Below are 25,528 nucleotides of genomic sequence, written 5' to 3'. Positions count from 1 at the left end.
CAATAGGACCCAGCCAGAAATGCCAGGAAATCAGGGCCAGGTGGGTGGGCAGTGGACACCCCGGCTTACTCCTGGGTACACTGAGAACTCAGCGTATCTTCTAGCTGTGCCACTCCTCACCCATGTGGGAAAGCCAGAGGCCACCACGGGGACGAAAGCTTCACTGAGATCTCTTTCCCATGTTAGGCAGGGCCTCCATGGAAACTTTCATCTAAGAGGTTACTGGACCGGCATGAAGGCTTAGTAGTTAAATCCCAGCCTTGCACATGCTGAAATTCCATATGGGCACGGGTTCATGTCCAGGCTGCTCCACTTCCCATCCAGCTCCCAGCTTATGGTCTGGGAAAGCAGTGGAGGACGGCCCAAGCTCTTGGGACGCTGCACCTGCATGGGAGACCCAGCTCCCAGCTCCTGGCTTCAGATCAGCTCAGCACTTAGGGAGTGAACTAGTAGATGGAAGATCTTTCTGTCTTTCCTTCTCTCTGTTAATCTGCCTTTCCAATGAAAATAAAAGTCTAAAAAAAAAAAAAAGTAAAATTATTGTTTAAAAAAAAGGTAAAATTGTTTAAAAAAAAAAAAGTAAAAATTTTCAGAACAGATTTAAGTGATTAACAGCCAAGAAGAAGTTTTAAGCAACTTGGTGCTGATGTCTAATTTGTACTTCCCCACACCCAGTCTGTGCACCTGAGGAAAAGCCCACTGGAGAAAGTAAGAGACCCCAGTTGAAGTTGAGAGTCTATCTGTCACAGGGCTTATAGACTGCAAGCCAGACCTACCACTACCTCTTGTCAATACAGTAGCTGGGTCGTGGCCATGCCCTTCACTTAGCGGCAGAAATGGCTACTCTGTGCAAAAACTGCAGAAGTGTCTGTTCAAACATTTACCATTGGTCCCTTTCCAGGCAAAGTTTGCTGATCCCTGGTCAGTGTGATTGGCTCTACAGAATTCCCTGCGCCTTTGCAACGTACAGAATTACACACACTGTCGCCTGTCACCCCCAACAGGAGGGACTGGAGGCTGCAAGCAGAAACAAGAGAGATGGGGGGGCAGGGGGCGGGCCCGTGGGAGGCCCATCCTATCCACTCAGAGGCAGAACCAGGGCTTTATGGCTGCTCTGTGTCTCTGAGCCCCAGGGGGATGGACTCAGGAGGCGGGGCCTTTGAGGGGCACTACATCTTGAGAGCAGCCCCCGCAGAAATGGGACTGGTGCCCTCTAAGGGAAACCCTGGAGAGTTCTCTCTTGCACTCTTCCTCCACAGAGGAAACGAGGGGACCTGTGAGCAAGAGGGGGCCCTCGCTGCAGCACACCCACGCTGGCTGGAGCCCCAGTCTCAGACTTCTGATCGCTAGAATCCTGAGAAACAAACTCCCACTGCTCACAGGCAACTCGGTCTACAGCATCCTGGGACAGCAGCCCAAGTGAGTGGAGATGCCCCAACTGGCACTTGCATACCCACCAAACGTCCAAGCAGGGGCAAGGCACCCTGGGCAACTGTACAACTCAGAGTGCTCTGATGTGACCCCTTCTATGCATGAGCATAACAGAAATCACAGGAGATTAACCCAACTTGCAGTGGCCCAGGGTGGGGTCCCCAGCTTTCCGGCCGGCCGCTGTTGGAAGCAGAAGCAGCAACAGGTCCTAAACTGGGTCATCGTTAAAAGCTAGAAGTGACTTTTTCCCATCCACCAACAGTATCAATAGCCCGCCTTCTCTGCTGATGAAGGACCCTCCAAAGGCCCGGCTTGGCTCCTTACAGGACCGCCAGTCACCACTAAGACCCTTTCAGCACCACCACACTGGCCAGCTCGAGGTGCATATGGCCACGTTTAAATGCTTGGTAAATGTGAACTGACCTTGAGAAAAATTGTTGGTCGTACCAGAGGTCTTCTCCGTCTCACTGTCTTGCCTCGGATCTCCTGAGAGGGAGGACTTCTCGGACACTTCATAGTCGGACACCCCGTGAGAGGCTGAGGGCTCGGGAGACTCCGGCAGAATACGCTGGTAGGTTGAGCTGCCTTCCTCCACCCTTAACCATTGAGATGGAAAGAGAAATAATTTCCCACCCCAAACTTCCAAGCCAGCATGACTAATGAAGAGCCCTTAAGGTTACTTTGCCTTTTACAAATTCCCAGAATTTGCAAATTCAGCCGACCCTCTTGTTAAGCTACAGCACTTAGTGATGAGCTTGAGTTAGGAGTGAAAAAGAAGGAGAGGTAGCAGGTTGTGCTTATTCCATTGTCCGGCTTATAGGAGAGCAAATTGCTCTTCATGGGTAGGGTGCTAGGGTGGGACCAGGTGGAAGCTGTGAGCCAAAAGCTTTAACCAGGTCTCCAGCATGAGTGATAGTGGCCCCAGCACTTCAGCTATCTCCTGCTGCTTTCCCGGGTACATTAGCAGGAGCTGGCTTGGAAACAGAGCAGTTACGACTCGAACTGGCACTCACATGGGATGCTGGCACTGTAGGCGGTGGCTTAACGCACAACACCACAACACTGGCCCTGGGCCAGGCATTTAAATGACTTGGTCCTTTGAGGCACAGGGACCATCCTTTTTCACAACTGGCAAGACTGAGGGTGATCATCAACTGGTCACTGCTTCAAGCTTGGAAATGACAAAGCTCAGACTGAAAGCAGGCCTGTCTAGTTGCAAGGCCTCAAGAGAGTGTGGGAATCCCCAATCAGGTTTCAGTACCATCATGCAGGCAATCAACTGCTTATTAACCTGTATTTGCAAGGACCACCTAAGCCATGGATAAAAACAACCCAGAAGCCATAAGCAGCCCATGTGAATCTCCATTAAAGATAAGTTCCTTAATTTAAGCTCTTTTTTTTTTAACCTCCTTTTCCTATTACTTCTTGTCAGTGGCCACAGGCTCATTATTCATGAGCTCAGACAAGAGCAAAGGACTCCAAAGCTGCAATGCATTCATTAACAGGTAAACAGCAGATGCAGCTTCGCGCAGACAGTGTGATGGATGTGCAGGCTCGCCGTGGGTTTGCACAGTGCACAATGGGCCAAGGGCACTCATTTAATTAGCTTAGGAATGACCCATGAGTGCTACGGCCACTGCTGAAAAAGAAAGGTATGAAGAGAAACCAATCCGTCAGAAACAGAAAGGGGTGACGGGCTGGTGGAGGGGTTCCCAGTTCTCTACCTCCTTCCTGCCCACTCTCCAATCAACAAGTCTTCCAAATGCAAACTTGGCCATGTCTAGATTCAGCCCATCTACTTCAAAGGCTCCCTGCTTCCTGAACACACCTGGGACCCCAACACAGCCATGGAAAGCCAGTTCAAGGCAGCCCACCAACTTTCTCCAGCCTTGACCCTCGGTGCAGCCATGCTGCCTAACGGGACCGTGCTTCCCTCTGAGCGCTCAAGCAGGGACACTGCCTCCTTGGCCTTGGCACCTCGGCCTCTCTTAACCTCTCCACTAGGACTGCCCCACTCTGGCAAGCCTTCCTTGGCTTCTCCCAACATGCTTGCGGTGTGTGGTCTGTGAGTATGGAAGCAAAAGGGTGAGTTTGGAGAACCCGTGGCAAGAGGGGAACACTGCTTTCGAATCTATAGACTCAAAAGTCCCTATGCTCGTGGCCTTTGTGACACTGATAAAATGCAAAATCCCACACCCCTGATTTTATCCCAAACAGCCACATCTGAAAATGGGTAGGGCAATACCAGCTGGCACTGGCAGCGCTCAGAACCTTCACTAAGACTAAGACTGTATCTTCACCTGGCTCTAGAGGCAAGCTATGAAGACACACAATTCATTTATTCTACAAACATTTCTCTAAACTTTAACAATACACTCAATATTTGAAGCTGGGGCACACCATGGAGTAACAGCAAGAACACAGGTTTTAGAACATGACAGATTCAAGTTCAAATGCCAGCTCTGCCTCTTAACAGGAAGTAGGCAACTCTGATCCTGAGGCTTCTCATCCTCAAAGGGGAGTAAGAATGCTCATGCTACAGGGTGTGAGGCAGTCCTTGGGAGATGCCGAGGGCCACAGCTGACACGTGCCGGAATGCACCAAGGCTGCATGCGCCTTTCCCCTTCCGAGGAACTCTGGAAGTGGAACAGTAAGAGCAGGAAGCACTGTCATAGCACGTGGGCAATGCTACAGTCAGAATCCCTGAGCCTGGGATGTGGTGGCGAGGCAGGGTGTTAGGCAGAAGAGGGTCTCTGCGGGGTGAGCTGACTCTAAGCCTCCAAGTGCACTTGTGCACAACCCGGTCCAGAGAGCACCAAGAAGCCAGACATGAGGGAAGTCGGGCTTGGCAAAGAGGGAGGAATGGGAGGAATGGAAGAAAGTGCAAAGAAGCTGGCTCAAATAGAGAAGGGCTCAAACATCAGGCGTCCAGAATGTATCCTGCAGGGTCCTGGAAGCCAGCAGCAGAAGTATGTCACCCGCTCCAACCCCCGACAGAAATGCCACGAGTAACCTGAAATGAATGGCTGAGGGCTCCAGGACACACAGCAGGAACTCTGGGTTGTGCACGGCCTTTGTCAGTCCCATAGATGTCTGCGCCTTATTTACAAGAAGCAGCAGACTCGCACACAGCATGGGAGGGAACCAGAATACGAACAAGCTGACAGGCCGACTCGGCACAGGAGGGCCCCAGCAGCCTCCTAACAAACACGCTCACTCACCCCTCCGCCAGGTCCTTCTGCAGGCTCGTTTCCACTGCAGCGGATGTCCCTGGAAACAGAAATAACAGTGAGAAGGCAGGAACGCGTTTGTTGAAAGTTGTCTCTAATATTTTCTTGCTCATACATCTGCAAGGACACACTGTCCTGTTGCTTTAAACATGCTTGTTAACCATCCCAGATATTTAACGTAGGATTCCCAAGAACACAATTTGGATTAGACTCCCACACGACCACGGCCCTGGCGCTAGGGGACAGCACTCAATCTACAGGCAACCACACAAGCATTGCTCAGTACAGGTGCTTCTTCCTTCTCGACACCTCTGACACTACCTGGATACAAACCGGCCAGAGGAAACAGAAACGCAATCAAAACAGACCATTCTTCTCCTGGTACCACAGGCTCGTCCCTGGGCTCCATTGCAATCTTTTCACCAATTTTGGCACAAATGACACTCCAGTGTGATTCAATTTTTTCACTTAATACTTTATCATAAGAATTAAATTAAACAAGCTTTAGAAACAGCATTATTTTTACTATTTATTTATTGGAGAAGCAGAGTAACAGGAAGAGGGAGAGAGAGAGGGAGGGAGAGAAAGAGGGCGGGTGAGGGTAAGAGACAGAGAGAGAGAGAGACAGAGAGAGCAATCTTCCATCTACTGGTTCACTCCCCTAACAGCTGCAACAGCCAGGGCTGGGCCAGGCTGCAGCCAGCAGCCAGGAGCTTCATCCAGATATCCCATGTGGGCGGCAGGGGCCCAAGCACTTGGACCAGCTTCTGTTCCTTTCCCGGGCACATTAGTAGGGAGCTGGATCAAAGTGGAGTAACTGGACATAGGCATAGGAGCAGGTGGCTTAACCCACTACGCCACAATGCCAGGCCCAGAATACACCGCTTTTCATGACCACACCAATATCCCATTGCTGGCACACCCATATCATGATTTTTGCCAGCTCCCTGTTTGATGTTTAGGTCATCCACAGATATTCACTTTTATAAGTAAATGGAATTAACATCTTCGGGCATGCAGCTTTAGCTGTATTTACGTTGTTTGCTTAGAAAAGACCCCCCAAAGGGGGACTGCTGAGAGCAATGGAGAAAGCCACAGCCCGCAGCAGGCAGAGGACTGAAAAACACAAAAGCGAGCTCATACGTAGCAGGGCAAGAGCTGCTCTGCTCCCTCCACACTGCGCAGGGCACAGGGCAAACACACGAGCCTAGTCGTCAGAGACTGACAGCTTCATTCTGTAAATGCTGCAGCGACTCTGCAAATGGCAGGCTGGGGCAGCTCCCTGAAGAAATGAATGCATGTCTGTACCACACACACACACACACACACACACACACACACACACACAAAGCCTTTCTATGGCTGCACTTGGAAATGAGACTATAATTAAACTGCACCCACACATACAATTTCCACAAGTCCTCCTGGAAGAAAAAGTGCTCCAACTCCTGAGAGCTGGGGAAAAGCTCACTGCAGCCTCGCCCACTGCCTCTCGCCTCGTGCTTCCTGCCCACAGACTCACAAGGCGGTTGTCCAGGATCCACCTCCACCTGCCCAGGGCAGCCAAATGGCACAAAGAGTCAGTGCTGGAAGATGATTGCCCATTGTAGAATACGGATACCAGGCCTGGCACAGAAGCGTAGTAGCTAAAGTTCTCGCCTTGCAAGTGCCGGAATCCCCAAAGCGTGCCGGTTCTAATCCCGGCAGCCCCACTTCCCATCCAGCTCCTTGCTTGTGGTCTGGGAAAGCAGTTGAGGACGGCCCAAAGCCTTGGGACCCTGCATTTGCATGGGAGACCTGGAAGAGGCTCCTGGCTCCTGGCTTTGGATCGGCCAGCTACGGCTGTTGCAGCCGCTTGGGGAGTGAACCAGAGGATGGAAGATCTTTTCTGTCTCTCCTCCTCTAATGTATATCTGACTTTCCAATAAAGTCAGATAAATGAATAAAATAAATATATTAATTAATTAATAAAAATAGATCTTAAAGATACCATCAGGAAGGAGACTGGGAGAAGTGTGGCCTACATGACTTGGTGCCAGGCCCCGAGTCTGGTCGCCTGATTTCAGCTCTTTCCTTTGGTCCCACAATAACCTCCAGATTTGTGAATGCCATGCCACCACAAAGAAGGGAAAACCCAAAGTCCCATGCACGCTCTCCCACTTTCTCTAACTCATATTTGCTCACTCACAAGCCTGCATTTCACGGAGAAGCGAGCTGGACCGGCGTCTGAGCCAACTCACTCACACGCCTTGCTCGCAATCGCAACCTAGCCCTGACAGCACCTCACTTTGGCTTCTTGAAGGGCAGGGAGACGCTGACAGGGTTCTGTCACAAATCTCCACCTTTCTGTCCTCTCTGTTCCTCCTCTGGGCGGAAATGCAACCTGATCAAGTGAGATCTCCAGACCTTCACTAATAAGCAGGGACAACTGTGTACTCAAACAGCTTGGTCAGCATTTCCATCTGGTGCCTGCACTGGGGCCGCTTGCCAGTGTTCCAGTGACAGACAGACTCTGGGCCCAGATATGGAGGATGGCCCACCTATCCCAGCCCAACCTTCCAAAGAGCTTTGGAGTCCAGCCTGGCTTGGCCACACCAACAGCTGAATGAACACCCTCCAGAACCGTGCAGCCCAGGGGCCTTAGCAGTGGGGCAGGCTTCAAGTCCCCTCATCATAAACCCATCCTAAAGCCATCACAGCTCTCTGCTCCATCCCCAACAAAACCCAGGACAAAGTGTTTTAATGTCACCAATAGGATGGGCTTCCCTTTCTTGCAATCAGAGGGCCTTTGGGGAGCTTGCAATAAGTCAGCAACAAGTATATTCCACCAGAGTCCGAATCACAACAGGTTCTTCAAAAACCAAACGATAAATGGCTATTGTGGGGTTCACAAAGAGATCATTCCAGCCAAGGTAGTAAACTTCTGGTGAAAACTGCCTTCGCACAGGTGACAGGTACCACCTGGGGACTATCCCAAAAGCTCAAGATGCATGCACTGCGACACCTAAAAACCATGTAAGATGTGGCAGTGTGGGGGTTTCATCTTCCCAAATCACAAACATCTTGTATCCCACCCATATGTGAAGAGGCAAGTGGGGACACCACCGTAGGGTGGGCTTGCATGCCCTGAGTCTCCTCCAGTCTCCTCTCTGCCCGACCATCCTGCTCACAACAGCCACCTAAGAGGCCTCTTTCGAAAGAGTGCTCCCGGGCTCACAGGGAATCAATCACAGTTAAGTTCAAATACTTCAGCCAGGCAGCTCCTGTATGACCCTGACAGTCTCCACGGTAATGGGTAGCAAAGAGCTACAGTGCTCCTCCTGGGTGCCTGTGCCAAGCACTCAACATACAGAGAAGGCTGAAGAGCCTTCCTGCCCTCAACAAGTGCCCATCGGATTGCAACAATGGGCCCAAAGACGATCCCACAGGGCCAGGACAGAACCTGCAGGAACATAACCTGGTAGACACACACACCCATCTACGCTGAACCATCCAGGAAAACTAACTTAGGAGCGGTGGCTGGAAACACCCAACAACTGCAAACAGCACTAGGCAAGCCTGACAGGGCCAACTGGGGGCTCCTTAGGAAGAAGCTCCCCACTGGATCTGAGAGCTGGGCCACAGTGCTACCCGGAACTTGTAACCACTGCGTCACCACTTCCCAACCCCCAAGCTCCCACCACCTCCCAGGCCAGACAGCAGACACTTTAAAGCACTCATTCTATCCTCAAGTACAGCCCCTTGAGGCAGGAGTCCCTATCTGCAGAGGGAAATCTGACCCCTTTAGGACTATGAATCCTGCAACACTGAGATATAAACTCAAGCTTGTGCGACTCCCAAGGGCCTGTTCTGTCCTCTCCTGACACCTGGGTGCCATCCACATCACAGAGTCACATGGGAACGTCATAAATGTGCTCCAGACACCCTGGAGGTTAAGGAGAGCGCGATTCTGCTATTTCTTGGGAGAAGGAAGTTAGCTTCCTGGGGAATTAGGCAGAATTTCTCCAAGTGCAGTCGGAGTCAAACCACAAAGGGAAGGGGCTGGCTGGAATGGAGGCACAAACGAGGAGGAGCCAACGCAGGCAGGGGGACGGGTGTGTGAAAGCAGGGCGCCATGGTGTCTGGGAGGGCAGTCTGCGGAAGCCAAGGGCCTACATGACCCTCCTCGAGTGAATTAAGCTCTCTACTCCTTACTTCCTCAAAGAGTATAATAAATACTTCCTTCCGGGCTGAAAAAGAACATGACAGACAACCAGGCTTACTCATTTCCCTGCTGCTTCTGCATCATGATCAGCATCATTGGGTGGAGGGTAGTGGGCAGGTAAGAAAAAGTCTGTGGGTGGTCTTAAACAATCATCTCATAGCCTCTCCACCAGCCAGGCAGCACGAGGCCAGGGGTCCCAGGGCTGTGCTGGTCTCAGCTCCAGGTGTGCTCGCTGAACAACGGAGCTGCCCTGCCATCTCCTCCGTGCCTTCCCAGTGCCCAGCGCAGCTGACTCAGAAATGCACTAAAACAAAAATACCACCTTCGTGCTTTGTGCAACTCGCCTGGGGAGCCACCCAGAGCAAGTCTAAGTCGGAAAACTTGGTTCTAACAGTTCTACCCCATTCTCATCTTCCTCTTTGAGAACACAAAAGTCATTCTCATCCTCCCCCAAAAAACATAGCTACCCATAGAATCATGCAGGGTCCTGAACTCCCTAGAGAAACCCCTAGTTTGCTGGAGCTAAGGAATAATTCTAGCTCCGTGTGTTTTTTTCCCAGTGTGCAAAGCGAGATTTATTTAAGACCCCAGTTCCACTGCTGAGCATTAAGAAACCACACCATTATCCCACTTCTTAGGCTCTACCAATTGCCTGACAGTAAAGAAACAGCAAGGATATACAGAGTCCCAAACCGGAAACAACCTCCATGCCCATCTAATGGGGAATGATCAAATAAATTAGAGTAAATTTACATTGAAGACTGCTCTGTCTACAGCCACAAAAACTTACAATGTTTATTAATATTTATTATCTACAACTGAACAAAGGAAGAAGTTGCAAACAGTCCCATTTCCATAAAAATACACATGTGTACACAAAAGGTCCAGGCATACAAACTCCAGGGGTTTTGTGCTTTGTTGTGTAAATGATGCAATTATGGGGATATTTGCTTATCAGTTACTCCACAGTAAACATTGTATTGCTTTGTATTAAAAAGGCTATATTTAAATTTTTAAAGAACTCATGCCATGCAACTGCCTCAAATATAAAACCATTTTATGATAAGCTCGTTTTGAAATTCTGGAACCAGACCCTTACATGGCACCTGAGAAAGACCCGCCTCCCTGATAGAATTCAGCCTCCGAGTCAGCAGCCATAGTGAGCTTCCTGGCACTTCTACGTCTCTTGCACAAGAACATAAAGTTCTGTGTTGTACAGTCTGCTAAATCCAAAATGCTGCTTCGGCCTCTGAATGCCACAGGAAAAAAGAAATGGGTTCTCCTTGAATGGGTCAGTCAGCGAGTACACAGTAAACCTGGTGTTGCTGGCAGGGTGCAAGACGGAAAGCTGGTGCCAGAAGCTGGCTGGCTCGCTGCTTCTACCATTCTACCTACCAACAGACCGACCGACCTATGTGTGTGTGTATGTATGTATGTATGTATGTATCTACTGACCTCAGTCTCCCACTTCTAAGGGTGCAGAGTGAGGGTTTGCAGAAAAAGAGAAAAGAGACAATGGCAAGGCCTTGGGCCTAGAAGACATTCTGAGGGCTCAGTTATTTCCCCACCACTAAGATATAAACTTGCCAATCAACTATATATTAGCCAAGGAAAAGCAGATTTTATATAATGTTGGGCAAAGTCAAAGGCCCTCCATGCGCCAGGAAAACTGTCCACAGTGGACCAATGTGACGGGTCCTTGCAGGAAAGTCAGGCCTGGTGGGTAAACTGTCCCCCATTTTCCCGAGTCTGAACACAGGCAGGTCCTTGAGGACCATCTGTTTTGTACCCTTGAAGACTGAGGAACCCAGTCAGATCTTGGTTCTATCAAGTCAGTGGAGTCTTGGAACAACACTCACCTCAGAAAGGTTGTGCTGCCCCTGGCAGCCCTAAGTCCCTCCCGCAACAAGCACTCGTAAGCACTCAGTCAGTACACAGACCCACGGACCCATGAATCGCACGCCGAGCCAAGGCCTCCCACCCAACGCTTAACTGAACCCTTCCCATGATCACAGACGAGTGGCTTCCTTGCCAGGGGGCCACACCCTCCACAGATGGGATTCACTCACTCATTCATTCATTCTTGTCCTGTGTGCCAGGGAGGCAGAGTAATAGATACCTAAGCATGCAGCGTGCCAAAGCGGTGAAGAGCAGGAGGAGAAACGAAGCAGAGTGGAGAGCAAAGCGTGCTGGGGCGGGAGAGGGCCTGGCCGTCTCCCACAGAGCTGTCTGGGCACAAGGCAAAGGAGAACTGCAGGGTCCCTGTGGCTGGAGGTTTGGGGGTGAGGCTGGGCGGAAGGAGCTGAGCGTCACGGCAGCAGCAGGGCTGTGGCGGGGCCTTTGTCAGCCTTCTCCTGCACTTTTACACTGAGGAAGAAGGGAGAATCTGAGTTTGGAGCAGAGAAGGGACATGATGGGACTGACATCAGAGAAAGGTCACCCTGACTAATCACGCACTCGGGTGGCACAGGGGCCAGGCAGGAGTGGCCAGCCACAGTCCAGGGGAGGTGACACGGGCCAAGTGCTGCCGTGGAGGGCCCTGAGGCAGGTAGCTGGTGAGAACGGAGCCCGGGATGAGCAGGTCCACTCAGCAGCCATGTGAGCAGAGGGTATCCCCAGGGACGGAGGGCATGCCCTTGTCAAATGCTGCTGCGACCTGAGTGACAGGAGATGACACCTGTCAGCGATGCTGCACAGTGGAAGGCCTGAGTGTCCTGGGAAACTGCTGGAGTGGGGGAAGCTGCGATGACTGAAAGCCCATTCCTAAGGCATTTCAAAGGGAAATGGAACTAGAAAGAAATCCTAATGACTGTGGAGGAGGGTGAAAAGTGACTTCACAGAAGCAACTGAAGAAGGTGAAATTTTTGACTTTGCAACCACAGCGACCACAGCGAGCACAGTGTTCTCCCTATTCAAAAACTAAAAACTGAATTAAAACACTAAGCACAGGGTAAAAAAAAAAAATCCTGAAATTGAATGTAAATAGAAACAAATGAATCCAATTTATTTCAAATGAATCCAATAACAAAACTAGAGAAGGAATGAAACCAAATAACTTTTCAATTCCATACCACACTACATACCTTCAGCCTGGAAACAGCTATAAACAAATCCTGAACTCCTGGAGCAGGTTTGTTTTTCACAGTGGTTTAGGTGGAGCAATTCTGGAACTCTCCACATATATTACAGAATTAGCAAAGCTGCAGGTATAGTGCTGTTAGAGTCAGGACTCTTACTGCTAGAAAAAGGAAACACATTTGCATGAAGGAAGACAAGAAGGAACATTGCAGGTTGGGAATGAAGTAACCGGTTTTAAAATAAATCTTTCATGTACACACACACACATCTTTGTTAAGGATCCTAGAAAAACCCAACTCCCTAGTAGCAGTGAATGTGGTCAGCACCGCGTCTCTGTTGTTACACTCCATTTCCTGGGGTCAGTATTACAGCAGATAAAGCAATACCTGCAACACCAGCACCCCCTGTGGGATGGTGCTCCCCTTTCAATCCAGGACCCTGCTAATGGCACAGGAAAAGAAGGCAGCTCAAGTGTTTGGGCCTCTGCTACCCATGTGCAGAACTGGATGAAGCTCCTGGCTCCTAACCACTGCTGGATATTGAGGTTATGTGAGGAATGAACCAGAGGATGGAGGGAATCTCTACTTCTCTCTCTCTTTCCTCTCTCTCCCTCTCCATCACTTTGTAACTCTGACGTTCAAATCAAATCAATAAATCTTCAATGAAATTCCAGGGACTGGCTCCATGGTATATTAGGTAAAGCTGTTGCCTACGATGCCAGTGTCCCATATGGACACAGGTTTGTGTCCTGGCTGCTCCACTTTCAATCCAGCTCCCTGCTAATGGCCTGGGAACACAGAACATGGGCCCAAGTGTGTGCTGCTGGTTCCTGGATGCGACTCCTGGCGGTGGCCTTGCTCATCTCTGGCCACTGTGGTCATCAGTGGAGTGAACCAGCAGATGCGACATCTCTCATTACCTCTCTTCTCTCTCTCTGGTACTGACTTTCAAATAAATAAAAAAAAAATCTTTAAAAGCAGAGAAAAGACGAGAAAACATAAGAAAAGAAAAAAGAAAAGAGAAGTAGACCCAATGCAGTAGCATATGGATGCCAGTTTGTATCCCGGCTGCTCCTCTCCCATCCAGCTCCCTGTCTGTGGCCTGGGAAAGCAGCGGAAGATGGCCCAAAGCCTTGGGACCCTGCACCCACTTGGGAGACTTAGAAGAAGCTCCTGGATCCTGGCTTTGGATCAGCTCAGCTCTGGCCACTGTAGCCATTTGGGGAGTGAAACAGCATATGGAAAATCTTGAATAAATCTTTAAAAAAGAAAAGCAAAGCTTCATTCCCTGTACTAAAAGGCATCAGGCCAGCTGGAGCAGCAGTTGACTCAGGGACGGTACAGCACAGGAGGCCAGAACACCATCTGACGTGGAAAGGCAATGCTCCTGAAAAGACGGAGACGAGTCAAACGAGTGCTCACGCGTCCACTCTGGCAGAATCTCAACTCCAACAGCAGCAACAGAGCAGGTGATGGTCCAGTGAACATGATAAAGAGTCCACAAGGTAATACTGATGACAAACAAATACATAAATAATGGGGGTATAATGGAAAACAGATCCTCCCAACAGATGCTCCCTACTAAGAAATAAAGAATCACCATACTAACACTTGATTTGGGTGAGAAAAAAGACCGGACAGAAAAACCGGTGGGTCAAGATGTGAAGAGGAATGAAGTATCTACTGAGATACAAAGTGTTCCCACTGCGGGTTCATCTGTTACACAAGGAAACACCCTAGTTCGCAAAACAGAGAACTGTCAGAAGCTTAACCAAGCAGTCAAAGTTAGCACAACCAAAAATGGGACAAACTGGTATTGTGTGTTTCCTTCACAGAATACTGATAGGGACTCCAGAGCCTACTTCCTGGAAAGAAAAAACAAACCAACCAACCAAAAAAAAAAAAAAAAACCTCACACATACGAAAGAAAACATACATCATACATGATAACTCCCAGGAGCCCTGAGGAAGACAGACAGAGGAAACATATATGATGTCATCTTTAGATGTCACTGACTGCCCAGCAGATCTAAGTACTCCACACACTTATATGCAAAACAAGCTACTCCCTGATTGGTCCTCATGGCATGCCTCATTAGCATAGACTTCAGTTTCCCAGTTGTTACTCTGGCTTTCCGATTGGCTCATCTGCCCTTCCTCTATTAGTCTATTACTCTGGCTTGTCTATACTCACTTTCCAGGAAGGAACCAATCAGAGCCAGCACTGGCAAGCTTCTCTGGTGGCTGTGCCCTTGGAGTCCCCCTCCTGACTGCTGTGGCAGGAGGCTTCTCGCTTTCACCAAATCTGACTTTGTTCACTGTCCCTGCCACGTGGAAATTCTTTCTTGGCATGAGAAAAGAACGGAGATTGCTCCCACCAACCCTCATCAACCCTATGAGAACAGACACTTGAACGTTATTCCTGCCCAAACTGGCTACCTGCTCTCATCCAATCGAGAACCGCATCATGAGGAAACCATAGACAATTGGCAGTGAGGCCCAGGCCTGGACTCCTCAGGTGCACTAGTGCCACGAACCATGCAGGGTCCAGCTGCGTGCTGCAGGTGCAAGGACCCTCAGACACACGACCACACAGGGAAGGCGGGGCTGGGCCCTTGACCAGAGACATTAGGGAAGCAGTGGACGGTCTGTGTTCCAGGGAACAGCATGCGAGCTGATACTACTAGTCGTTTCTGTCACTACACTGTGTTCATGTAAGACAATGGCCTTTGCTGAGGACAACAGACGGAAGTACCTGAACGCAAAGAATCATGTTGCTACGGGTCCATTCTCCAAGGCTGGGAAGGTGAGACAGAATGACAAAGCTAAAGTGGCAAAATGCCCTGGGGAGGCCGGCTGAGAGGCACGGGACAGCCATCATCCCACTGCGGTGACATTCCTAAAGCACCCAACACACGCTTCCCTTCACCTTTCCTCTGGCCACCCCCGACCTTCGGGTACGTTTTGGTGTGATCCATTTTCATGTTGCTTTATTTTATTGGGTTGCCAATATTTAAAACATGACTTAAGATCATGATCTCCACCTTTCCTTAAAATTCAGAAAGACGGGCAGCTGTGCAGCCAGCACTGAGGGGCAGAGCCTCTGGGAACCTCACCAGCCCAGCCCAGGAGAGCTACCAAGAGCAGACCCCTGGCCGTGACAGCGCAGACAGCCAGCTGCCAGGAAATGGTCACTGGAAGAAAGCAGCGGCCAGCGTGATTCCACTGTGACCCCATCAAAGCAGAGGGGCAGGAGGGAAGTGAGGCCAAGCCACCGGGTCGCCTCCGTCCCGGAACAGTCACTGGTGTGTCCCAGGTCCCCACTCACCGTTGAGGAAAAGCTTCTCCAATTCCTGCAGCAGCTCGGAGCACTGATTCAGCTGTTCCCGGAAGCCCTCGGCCACGCAGCGGTCCACGTCACTGGCCTGCAGCAGCTCCTCGAACGCCTTAACCATGGTGTTCATGTGTTGACGGTAAATGACACAGATGCCATGGCTGTCCTTAATCTGCTGCCGCTGAAGGGAGAGCTCCCTGGCTTGGGATTGAACTAATGAATCGTATCTGATAAAAGAGGGGAAAGAAAATGCTTGTGCCATTTTGGAATTGAAGTTTTGTGCCCTTAACACTAATTGGAAAAATGACAGAGCACAATTTTTAAAAGCCTGCAGCTGTACAAGTATATATAGTTCTAGAAAAATTGAAACTGTACAAGGTCACTCCCTCTTCGATTTCAAACAGCTGGCAAATGTTGGAACAAAGATTCCCCCGTAATATTTTTAACCTCATAGAGCCCCCAATTAAGGTATAGATTGGCAAGGACTAAGGAGAACAATTAGTTTCCATAAAGTCTTCAAAAACACTATTCTGAATTGCAGAAACAAATGCCCAGGGGTCAGAGGAGCCACCAAACACTCTCATTAGTACAAAGGAGGAGGGAGAAGGCCGGGAAAACGCCAGGGTCCTCTTCTCTCAAACCCAAGGGCAGAGGACAGCCACACTCCCAACCACCACCTAGTCAGTGCGGAGGACCTGTCAGCCACCGAATGGAATAATTTATGCACATCCTCTGGTTTGCTCAGTCTCTCAGTATATGCTAACGCCCCTTCACCTTGTGAATTTTATTTATTTACTTACGTATTTGAAAGAGAAAAGAAGACAGAGGGGGTAGGACAGCGAGCAAGCGAGATCTTTCACTCAGAAAAGCTTGGCCAGGCCAAAACCTGGACTCAGCAAGAGCCATCGGGGTCTCCCACACGAGTGACAGAGGCCCGTGTACTCAGCCCAACACCTGCCACCTCCCAGGCACATTAACAGGCATCTGGAGTGGAAGCCACGGCAGAACTCCATCCCGGCCACTCCGATACGGGACAGGGGCACCCCAAGCGGCAGCCTAAACCCTGTGCCACAAAGCCCAGCGTCCTCCATTGCAGGGCACCTCCTTAGCAGATCTGGAGTACTGAGGGAGGAAGTGCCTTCCCAGGCACTGCACATCTCACTGCTCAGGCAGTCCTGAAAAGCCCCGCTCTGGCTCCTGATAATTCAGAACAATGTATCTACCTCAAATTAGTGACAGGTGAAGGTCAACTTTACAAATGATTTCATTTTTGCCATATCTCATGAGGAAAGATGGTATACATCTATTCTCATAAAGCACTATCTTGTGCAACTAAGAATTCTTCTCTTGCAACATGGGTTTATTTCTCTAAGATGACCTTAAAGGGTAAAGATATGGAAAATATTTATACTCCTCCCACCCTGCCTAGGAGATCAATTTTCGTTCTATGCACAGCAAAAGCCAGGAACGGAGGCCGGAAGTAAATAGTGCCATTCAGCAAAAGCGCTGTCACTCAACAAGGACAGGCACAAAGCATCCACCCTGAGCAGGGAAAATGTGCGCTGTCCCTTGCGGAGGACCCACAGCAACTCATAACTGCCATGAGGGTCTGCAGGCACTGTGCTCTGTGGTCACCTGCAGCCCTTCCCTCCAGGTCCTGGTCGCCTGATCTCCACCCAGAACCTTCCCTAGCATAACCCTACACCAAAAGGAGCAGCACGCCCCGCTGCCTCGAGGCTCCCTCCTAGTGGCAGCACCCAGGAACTGCATGCAGCCTGACTCGGGCCACAGGGCAGAAGCCAGGTGTGTACCTTGATGGGGAGAGATCTTTGAACTTGTTCTGCAGACTGTGGATTTCACTGCAAAGTTCCACGTTCAGATTCTGCTCCTTCTGCAGCTCATACTCCTGTTCCACCAGCTGCTGCTTGAGGCTGTCCAGCCTGCTGTCATCCATCACCTCTGGGGCCAGCGGATGCAGGATTTTCATGTGCTTCACGTAGCGCACTTGGTGCAAACTTGAAAAGGTCATTTCTTCCTCATCAGTACTGCCCTTGGACTTGTTCAAGCCGTCCTGGGCCCCTTCTGTCCCACACAAAATGGTGAGAGTGGCCTCGCTGCACGGGGAGTGCCTTTGAAGCTGAAACATGAAATTCCGGTAGCCTTCCAGCTCAGTTTCCAAGTCTTGGATTTTTTGTTTTAAATATTCTGTGTCATTGGAGGCATTGGTGTTCTCACACTGATCAGTCCCAGCCAGCCTGACTTTCACAGAAAGCAGGCTCTTGGAACTCAAGGAAGGGGACCCTGATGTGGCGCCCAGGAAATCTTCCGGGTTCTCTTGGCACATTGTCAAGATGGCAAGGTCATCAGGTGGGCAAATTTCAGAGTCTGAAAATCAAATACAGTTCTGTCAGCATCCCTATGCTGGAATCTGTCGTCACCATCACAACTACAGCTATGAGCACTGCGCCGGCTTCCCCAGGAGCTTCCTCCTAACAGTGCCCCTCTGGAAGTTCTCCCCAGCTCCCCACCGTCCACGTGAGGCTCTGCCTCCTGGCCACCTCTCCTGGAAGCTTCTGGAACAGCCCTGCAGACCTCCTACGACAGTAACCCGGATTTCCTCGGCTTCTCTCTTCTATGCTCAGCTCTTCTTGGTCTCGGCAGAGCTCACCTGTCTTCCTCTGAGAGCCCGGCCTCCCAACTCTGTGTTTCCCATGATGCCTTGCACGTAACACTCCAGACCAGCATCCTCTGGCCAGGGTGCTCAGCTAGGAATATCAGCTGCCTCTTTATTTACAGAGCATTTTGTCACTTGGATGTCTCTCCCCCTTGGGGACAGTTCCTTCATGACAGGGCTGTGGCTTTCTGTCTTCGCAGCTGCAGTACCCAGATCTTTGGGTGGGGATGGACTGAGACCTGTGCATGGCCTGGGTAAGCCCGAGTCCCCACAGTGGAAAGGGGAGAGAGAGGCTGTTGCATTTCCACATCTCTTGGTCCCCAGATGCCCAATGCCCCATTAGCAAGCTGTTTCGCAGGCTTGCCATTCTGCACGGAAACAATTCCTTCAAGCTCGCTTCACTGCCCAGAGATGGCACTGAATCATGGAGCCAAGTGCTGCCACAGTGAAAGAATGCAGTCAGGAGAGACAGGCTCACTTGCTGGTGCCTCTAGCTTGGAAACAGCAACTTCTCAGCCCAGCACCTTGGAGTTTTCCACGTGGAAAACAAGCTAAGAGATAGTTAACAAGCCTCACTGGGCAGCTTCTGTCCTTAGCAGTTATAAAACACTGCCCATTATCGAGGGAGTGCTCAGCTTAACACAAGGAGTTATTCTGAATCCTTAAGAGGCAGCAGAATGTGAGAGGGAAACACCATCTTTGATCCAAGAGACTGGTTTCCCAGGTTGGCTCTGCTACTTCTTGCTCACCACTCAAGATGCATGAGCTGATCAGGCAACACATTTGACCTCTCTGAGCCAGAGGAGTTTCACCTACAAAACGGAAAGAAGACCATGATTGCGAAGAGCCACGCTTGTTGGTTTTGCTTCTGGGATCCCATGGAACGCCAACTGCCAAAAGGCCAACACAGCATCGGGGGCACAGCAGTGATGGGATCCAGCTACCAGGAACACACCCACTGCTTCCCTTGAGCCACCCCGAGGCAGCAGCAGGTGCCCGTCACGGGAGGCGTGCAAGCCGAGGCCACCCTGGGGAGGCTGCAAAAGCACCACTGTGGGCTGGGAGAGCTCCCCAAGAGAATGCACGCAGAGATCCTTCTCAGCCCGCCCGTTCCAATTTCGGGTCCTGCAATCTGCTCCTGGTAACTTTAGGTGCACGCTTTTCTCTCTGCTCACGACGCAAGTATCACAAAATAAACCTTTCCGTTTTAGAACGCAGCTGCTGCATGACTTAAGGGAAGCATTCCTAATACAGCACTTTTACGGTGCACAGTTTGTTATGATCGCTAGTCTATGAGGTCCTGGGGGGTGCAGAATGCAACATCCATCTGCTTCCCCAGGTCTGGCCCTGAGCCTGCGACAGAGAAGGTACTCACTAAGTACTTCTGGCTGAGCAAGAATGAGAGAGACAGAGAGGAGGAAGAGGAAGGACAGAGGGGTGAAGAAGGGGAAACAAAGGAGAAAGATCAGTAGGGAGGAAGGGAAGGAGGATGGGGGAAGGTCTGTGAGGCTCTGCTTCAGGCGGTCACCCTTGCTAGGACATCACTGTGTCCCCCGAAAGTTCATGTTACATCCTTAATTCACTACTGCAGCGGTGCTGGGACGTGGGGCCAGCGGTGGGTGCTGGGGCCATGGCAACAGCGCCTCCTGAAGGGATGGATGCTTTCCTTGAGAGAATGGCCTACCTGGGAAGGTCAATCTTCTTCACCCTCTCCCATAGGCCTCTCTGCTCTCTTTTGGTTTCTGCCATGAGCTGAAGCAACATGGGGTCCTCCACAGAAGTGGCTCCAACATCCCCATGGCCTGGACCACTTGGACCCTAGAACTGAGCACTACATAAACCTCTCTTCTTTGTAAACGACTCAGGTTCAGGCATTCTGTTACAGCACAGAAAATGGACCAGCACAGTCTTCACTGGCAAGGATGCCTCTCTGCTGTGAGAACTTCATGATGAGACGGCCTGGCCTACTGCATGGCAAGCAGCTCGTTCACTTCCAGAAAGTAAGATGAGAGCAAATGGCCTGCACTATGTAACCATGAGGCACAGACAAAGGCACCAGCTCTCCTGTGCAGCTCCACACAGTCCTCAGAACAGGGGGAGGGGTGTGCTCCCAGCAACACAACAGTAACAACTCTGCAGGAGGTCCTGACTCAGAGCTGGCCCCTAAAGGCCAAACCCAACAGCCACGTGTGCGGCCGCAGAGGAAAGGATTCAGTCTGCAGACCTTATAGGATCCGTCAGCCTCATCGCTGTGTGCCAGCATGGCAATGAGGCTGGGAGCCTCTCCGGCCAGGAACCCTGGACAAAGACCCAAAGGAGCCAACTCTGTGTCCACAGGAAGTACCACAGCATGGTAGGCACAGGCAAGGGAGGGCTATGAGCTGGCACATACCACTACACATGCAGGTTTACCAAGGTCTCGGGTCATCAACAACGTGCCAGGTGCCAGCCTAACGCACTGAGCATCTCAACTACACTGCCCACTTCCAACAACCTTGGAGGCATTCAGTTTCCCATGCCAGGGTCTAGGGCAGGAGTGGAGACCTCTCTCCAAGCCCAGTAGCCTGCTCCAACACTCTCAATGCTGTCTTCTCACTAAACCCCTGGCAGAGAGTCTTCAATCCTCACCGTAAAGGCCAATAATGCCATGGAACCTTTTCGTTCGTTTCCCAAGCAGCTATCCAGGGACTCCTGAAGAACAACAGCGGTGAAGACGTCATACACAGGTCAGAGGGCAGACACTGAGCACAGAGACTCAATGGCAGACAGGCTGCGAAAGGGGAAGCAGGAGCCTAAAGGGAGTGCCCACCACACGGGGGACTCAGGAAGCAGTGCCATGCCAAGTGGAGCACAGGCAGGAACCTGAAGGAGAGAACACCCATCAGGCGACACCAGAAAGGGCACTCGCCAGGCTCCAGAAGCTCGCTCAGAAGGACAAAAGCTGCCTTGAAGGGTGCCAACCAGAAGGGAAACTGTCCAGAGGTCTTGATTACTTATCAACTTTGAGCAAGAAATCAAATGCTATCACCAGACCACTGTTTTTGCCTAGCAAGAAATGCCGTAGCCCAGAACGTGCTACTGCTAGCTCAGGGGGCTTTGCTGCCTTCCCTGCAGAGTCCAGCCAGGGAGGAGCAGGTGCCCGTGCTTCTGCTCTGGCGCCACACCTCGGTGCAGTGCACACCACGGGAACAGGGCCAGCCAGTCACAGTCTCTGCACGGACAATGTCCCAGGACAATCCCACAGCAAACCTAGGATTGCCGATGGCCACCATGTCTCTCAGAGCAAGTCAGATCCAGAACAATAGCGGTTTATTCTATGAAAGTAAAATAACAAAGATCTAAGGTGATGAGAGGGGAAGCGTTTGTAGCATTTGTTCATCTTGGCCGAACGGAAGCATGGGTGGTTTTTCCAGCATTCCCATGGTTCTCTGCATGTTTATGAAGTCATACTTTCCAAGGGAGCAGAATACAACTCACCCACGGCCTAGTCACATCTCTGCACCCTCCTGCTGCCCCAGGGCCTGGCAACAGGCTCCTCTCCAACTCAGTGTCTTGGCCAACAGAGACCAGAGTGTGCACACCTCACTGAAAGCGTCAGGAGTCTGGGTGATTGTCTCCCCAAGCCTCTACCCCACTCTACCACAACTCCTTCCCTCCTTCCAGCTGGTGACACAGGGCCAACCACATGCAACCGCCCCCCCCCCCGCCCCGCAAGGGAACATGAACGACCACCCAGGAGGGCTGTGGCTGGCTCAGCAGTGGCCAGTTCATACACATCCCAGATGGCGCCCAGCCTGCAAGAGCTACTCAGTGCACACTGGGGTTCAGCCTCACCGGTGCTGTGGCTTGTCTGCTGACCAGCATCCACCATGTCCTTGTGATGCTGGTTAGAGGGTGCAGCTTGAACCCCACTTGGCTCTCCTGGGCTGTCCCCGCAGGCTGCTGCCGCAAAGGGCTGAGCTAGAGGCATTTGCAAAGAAAAAAGAAAAATAAGTAAAACCATAGACTTGAAACTTAGCCAAGCACCAGAGAAGGACACAAAGACACAAGAGGGAAAGGAAAACACTGGGGAGGCAAAACGCAATTTATAAGATCAAATTAATCTATCAAGCTGCCATAACAGGACATAAAAGGTATAAATAAACTGAAGCGTGTCTGAAATGGTCTAAGACCAGCCTCTCACGGAACTATGAGTGAGAAAATGAACTGCATCTACCCATGCCCACCTGCCTTAAGAGGAGAGAAGCTGCAGGTCTTCCAGTGGCTCCGGCAGTGGGACTGACTGCAGAACTCTGGTGTTTCAGCAAGAAATAAAAATATGGGAGGGTGCTGCAGCATAGCACGTTAAGAAACCATTTGGGATGCTCACACCTCTTATCAAAGAGATGAGTCCTGCCTCCGCACTGAACCCAGGCTCCTGCTCACACACACCCTGGGAGGCAACAGGTGACAGCTCAAGCCCTCGATCCCTGCCTCCCATGTGGGAGCCCAGACGGAGTTTCTGGCTCCTGGTTTTGGCCTGGCCCAGTCTCGGGTGCTGTGGGTACTTAGAGGATAAACTAATGAATGGACAATTTCTCTTTCTGCCTTTCAAATAACTAAAAAATAAACTCGGGGAAAAAAACACGTGTGGAGTGACACAGCACAGCCTGGGCAGAGTGCCAGGGCTTCTGCTGGGCTGAGTGTCTTGTGGCATCACGTCCCATATCTCTTCCTAGAGGCCCCCTGCCCCCTCTGCTCGGGAAGGGATGTTCTTAGAAGGCAGAGACTACATCACACCCATGTGACTTCTCTGCTACAGCCAGAGCTACAGCAGGTGCTTGGGAAGCCTTCACTGAAGGCATGCGTGAGGGGGACAGGGGGAAGGAGGGAACAGCAGAGCAATTCTGCCACAGGCTAGCTTGAAATCTCTACCACATGAAACTGGGGAAGAAACCCGAGGTTACATGGAAAACACCTCAGGCTATAAACTAATAAAACCCACACCAGTCTTATATGCACGAGGCTTTATCAAACAGTAAAGAACACTGACTCTGGAACCAGCACAATGGCTCAACTGGCTAATCCTCCACCTGCCAATACCAGCATCCCGTTTGGATACCAGTTTGTGTCCCAGCTGTTTCACTTTCCATCCAGCTCCTTGGGCTTGTGGCCTGGGAAAGCAGTGGAGGACGGCCCAAAGCCTTGGGACCCTGCACTTGCGTGGGAGACCCACAAGTAACTCCTGGCTCCTGGCTTTGGATCAGCTCAGCTCCAACTGCTACAGTCATTAGGGGAGTGAACCAGTGGATAGAAGATCTTTCTCTGTCTCTCCTTTTCTCTCTAAATCTGTCTTTCAAAAACTTAAGGCTGACTTTGAAATCACCCAGTTCAGGAAGCTAGGGGCAGTGTGAATGTTGCCAAGTCACTGCCAAAGCTGCTGCCTCAGCTGCAGAAGGGACACAGCTGTTCCAAAGACTGCTGGGAAGACTCAGTCTGTCACACAGCGAGCAGTTCAACACATCGTGGCACCTGTTCCGCCAGTAGCACAGGAAGTTCAAAGCTGCAGAGTTTTCTCTAATCTGATGCCGTCACCAACCTCGGCACTCAGACCTTTCAGTGGCAAATTCCAAAGACCATCAACTTCCTCCAACTTACCCACCCCTCACTCTGAGTGAACCCAGGCTATTCCCAGGATGTGGCTTCCCCTGCAGTGGCCTGCACAGCAGGGGTTCCTCACTCCCAAGCTCCACCATCCTGCTCCTCACTGCCACTCCCAGACCATTCTCTTACCCAGAAACGCAGGCCTTGCAGTTCACATTGCCTGACTACAATGCCACCAAGCCCACCTGCCCACCAGCATCTCTGCTCCTCCTCACAGCACGATGCCTCCAGGGGTCCGCTCTTGCTCTCTCCATCTTCCCCCTCATTCCCTCTCTAGAACACGTGCCCATTACCTTTCCTCACACCCTCTCCTTGGCAAAACGCTCACCTCAAAGCCACCAACGGCTTCCACGATGCTGACTTCCCAACTGGCAGTCCTCATCCTCCTTGTCTTCTGGAAGGTCAGGTTCACTCAGTTCCCCTCCTGCATCACTTGCTCTTCCTCTGACCTCTGACCTGGACATTCCCAGCCTCAGCTCCTGCACCTGCTTCCTTGCTGAACTTTCCGAAGTGTGTATCTCTAACCCAGATGTCTCTCTTCAACCTCCAACCAACGGCTGACACCTCCAGTGGGACACTCAACAGGCTCCTCAGGTGAGCACAAAAGCAGATGCCTGACCTGCACCTGCTGCTCCTGCATCCTTTCCCCCTTTGGTGCATGGTATTCCAGCCTAAAGGGTCACACAGAGCGATCCTTTAAAGCTGTCATAGTCTACATTACTTAAAAAGCCCAGTAGTAAACATCTCCCACTTTGCAGACCACAGGGTCTCTAGTGCTACTACTCAGCACAGGGCAGTCACAGACAATATGCAAGTGAAATCCTGGTTTTCAAGAGCAGGCAGCAATGTGCACGTGGGCCACAGGCTGCAGTCTGTCACCTCCTGCTTTTAGGCCTAAGTTGGTCCATGACAGTCCTCCGCTCAAAACACTCAAGTTTCCACTCTTCCTGCCCAAGATGGTGAGTGGAGCCTTCACTTCCTCCCAGTTTCCCTCCTCTGTCAGGTTCACCCCATTAAGCACTAACCCGCCCCTCGGTCCTCATGCCCCTCGGCCTGTTGCTCTTCTCTTCAGTGGCAGCGCTGAGTCCCTCACTCCTCATGGACATGTTCACCACTTGGCCCCCTGGCCCAACAGAAATGTCATCTCAGTACACTGCCTTCTCTTCACTGTACAATGTACAAGTACAATGTCTACTCTGCACTGCCTAGAGCAGGGCTTGGCACAAGAGCAAATTTAATGTATTTCTTTTTTTTTAAGGGTGTTTATTTATATATTCGTTTACCTGTTTATTTATTTGAAAGACAGAGGCAGAGAGGGAGAGAGAGAGAAGGAGAAAAAAACCTCTTATCTGCTGGTTCACTGCTCAACTTGCCACAAAGACTAGGGCTAAGCCAGGCCAAAGCCAGGAGCCTGGCACTTCTCCCAGGTCTCCCACATGCATGCACGGCCCAATCACTCAGGCCATCTTCCATTGCTTTCCCAGGTGCATCAGCAGGGAGCCAGATCAGAAACGGAACAGCTCGGACTGAAACCAGTGCCCATAGGAGATGCTGACACTGCAGGCGGCAGCTTGAATGCCTAGGCCACAGTGCCGGCCCCCAATAACCATTTAATAAATAAACAGTATTACTGATCCTGCACTGCTGCCATTTGCTTACAACAGGAATTCAAAACCAGGAGTCATGGCAGGTATCTGACCTAGAAGTTGGGCTGCCAGTTAAGGTACCCAAGCACCACACCTGGGTGCCTGGCTCCGGCTCCTCTCCAGCTCAGTGCTCATGCAGACCCCAGGGAACACCAGGGATGGCTCAGTTAGCTGGCGCTCTGCCCACCCACATAACACCTGGCCTCAGTTCTGAGCTCCTGCTTTGACCCCTCAAACCATTACAGCCGATGAAACAGAGGATAGCAGAGGGTGGGTGGATGGGTGGGTC

The 25,528-nt window shown here is 51.0% G+C and overlaps 1 protein-coding gene across 5 annotated transcripts in view; it reads right to left on the bottom strand.

Moving 5' to 3' along the window:
- CDK5RAP2 (CDK5 regulatory subunit associated protein 2) overlaps positions 1-25,528 on the bottom strand; it is a 188,483-nt gene that overhangs the window by 31,351 nt on the left and 131,604 nt on the right. For 4 of the 5 annotated variants that reach the window (XM_058672770.1, XM_058672766.1, XM_058672769.1 and 1 more), the window contains 5 exons: positions 21,785-21,910; positions 17,088-17,661; positions 15,271-15,503; positions 4,653-4,701; positions 1,855-2,027 (listed from right to left, as the gene is read on the bottom strand). In XM_058672770.1, coding sequence (XP_058528753.1) covers positions 1,855-2,027; positions 4,653-4,701; positions 15,271-15,503; positions 17,088-17,661; positions 21,785-21,910 — 1,155 coding nt within the window. The remainder of the gene's footprint in view (positions 1-1,854; positions 2,028-4,652; positions 4,702-15,270; positions 15,504-17,087; positions 17,662-21,784; positions 21,911-25,528) is intronic. The other variant, XM_058672768.1, reaches the window with a different exon arrangement.

Source organism: Ochotona princeps, chromosome 14, assembly GCF_030435755.1.
Source record: "Ochotona princeps isolate mOchPri1 chromosome 14, mOchPri1.hap1, whole genome shotgun sequence".
Lineage (NCBI taxonomy): Eukaryota > Metazoa > Chordata > Mammalia > Lagomorpha > Ochotonidae > Ochotona > Ochotona princeps.
Note: the sequence above shows the minus strand (reverse complement) of the source record. Positions and strands in the feature narration are given on the sequence as shown.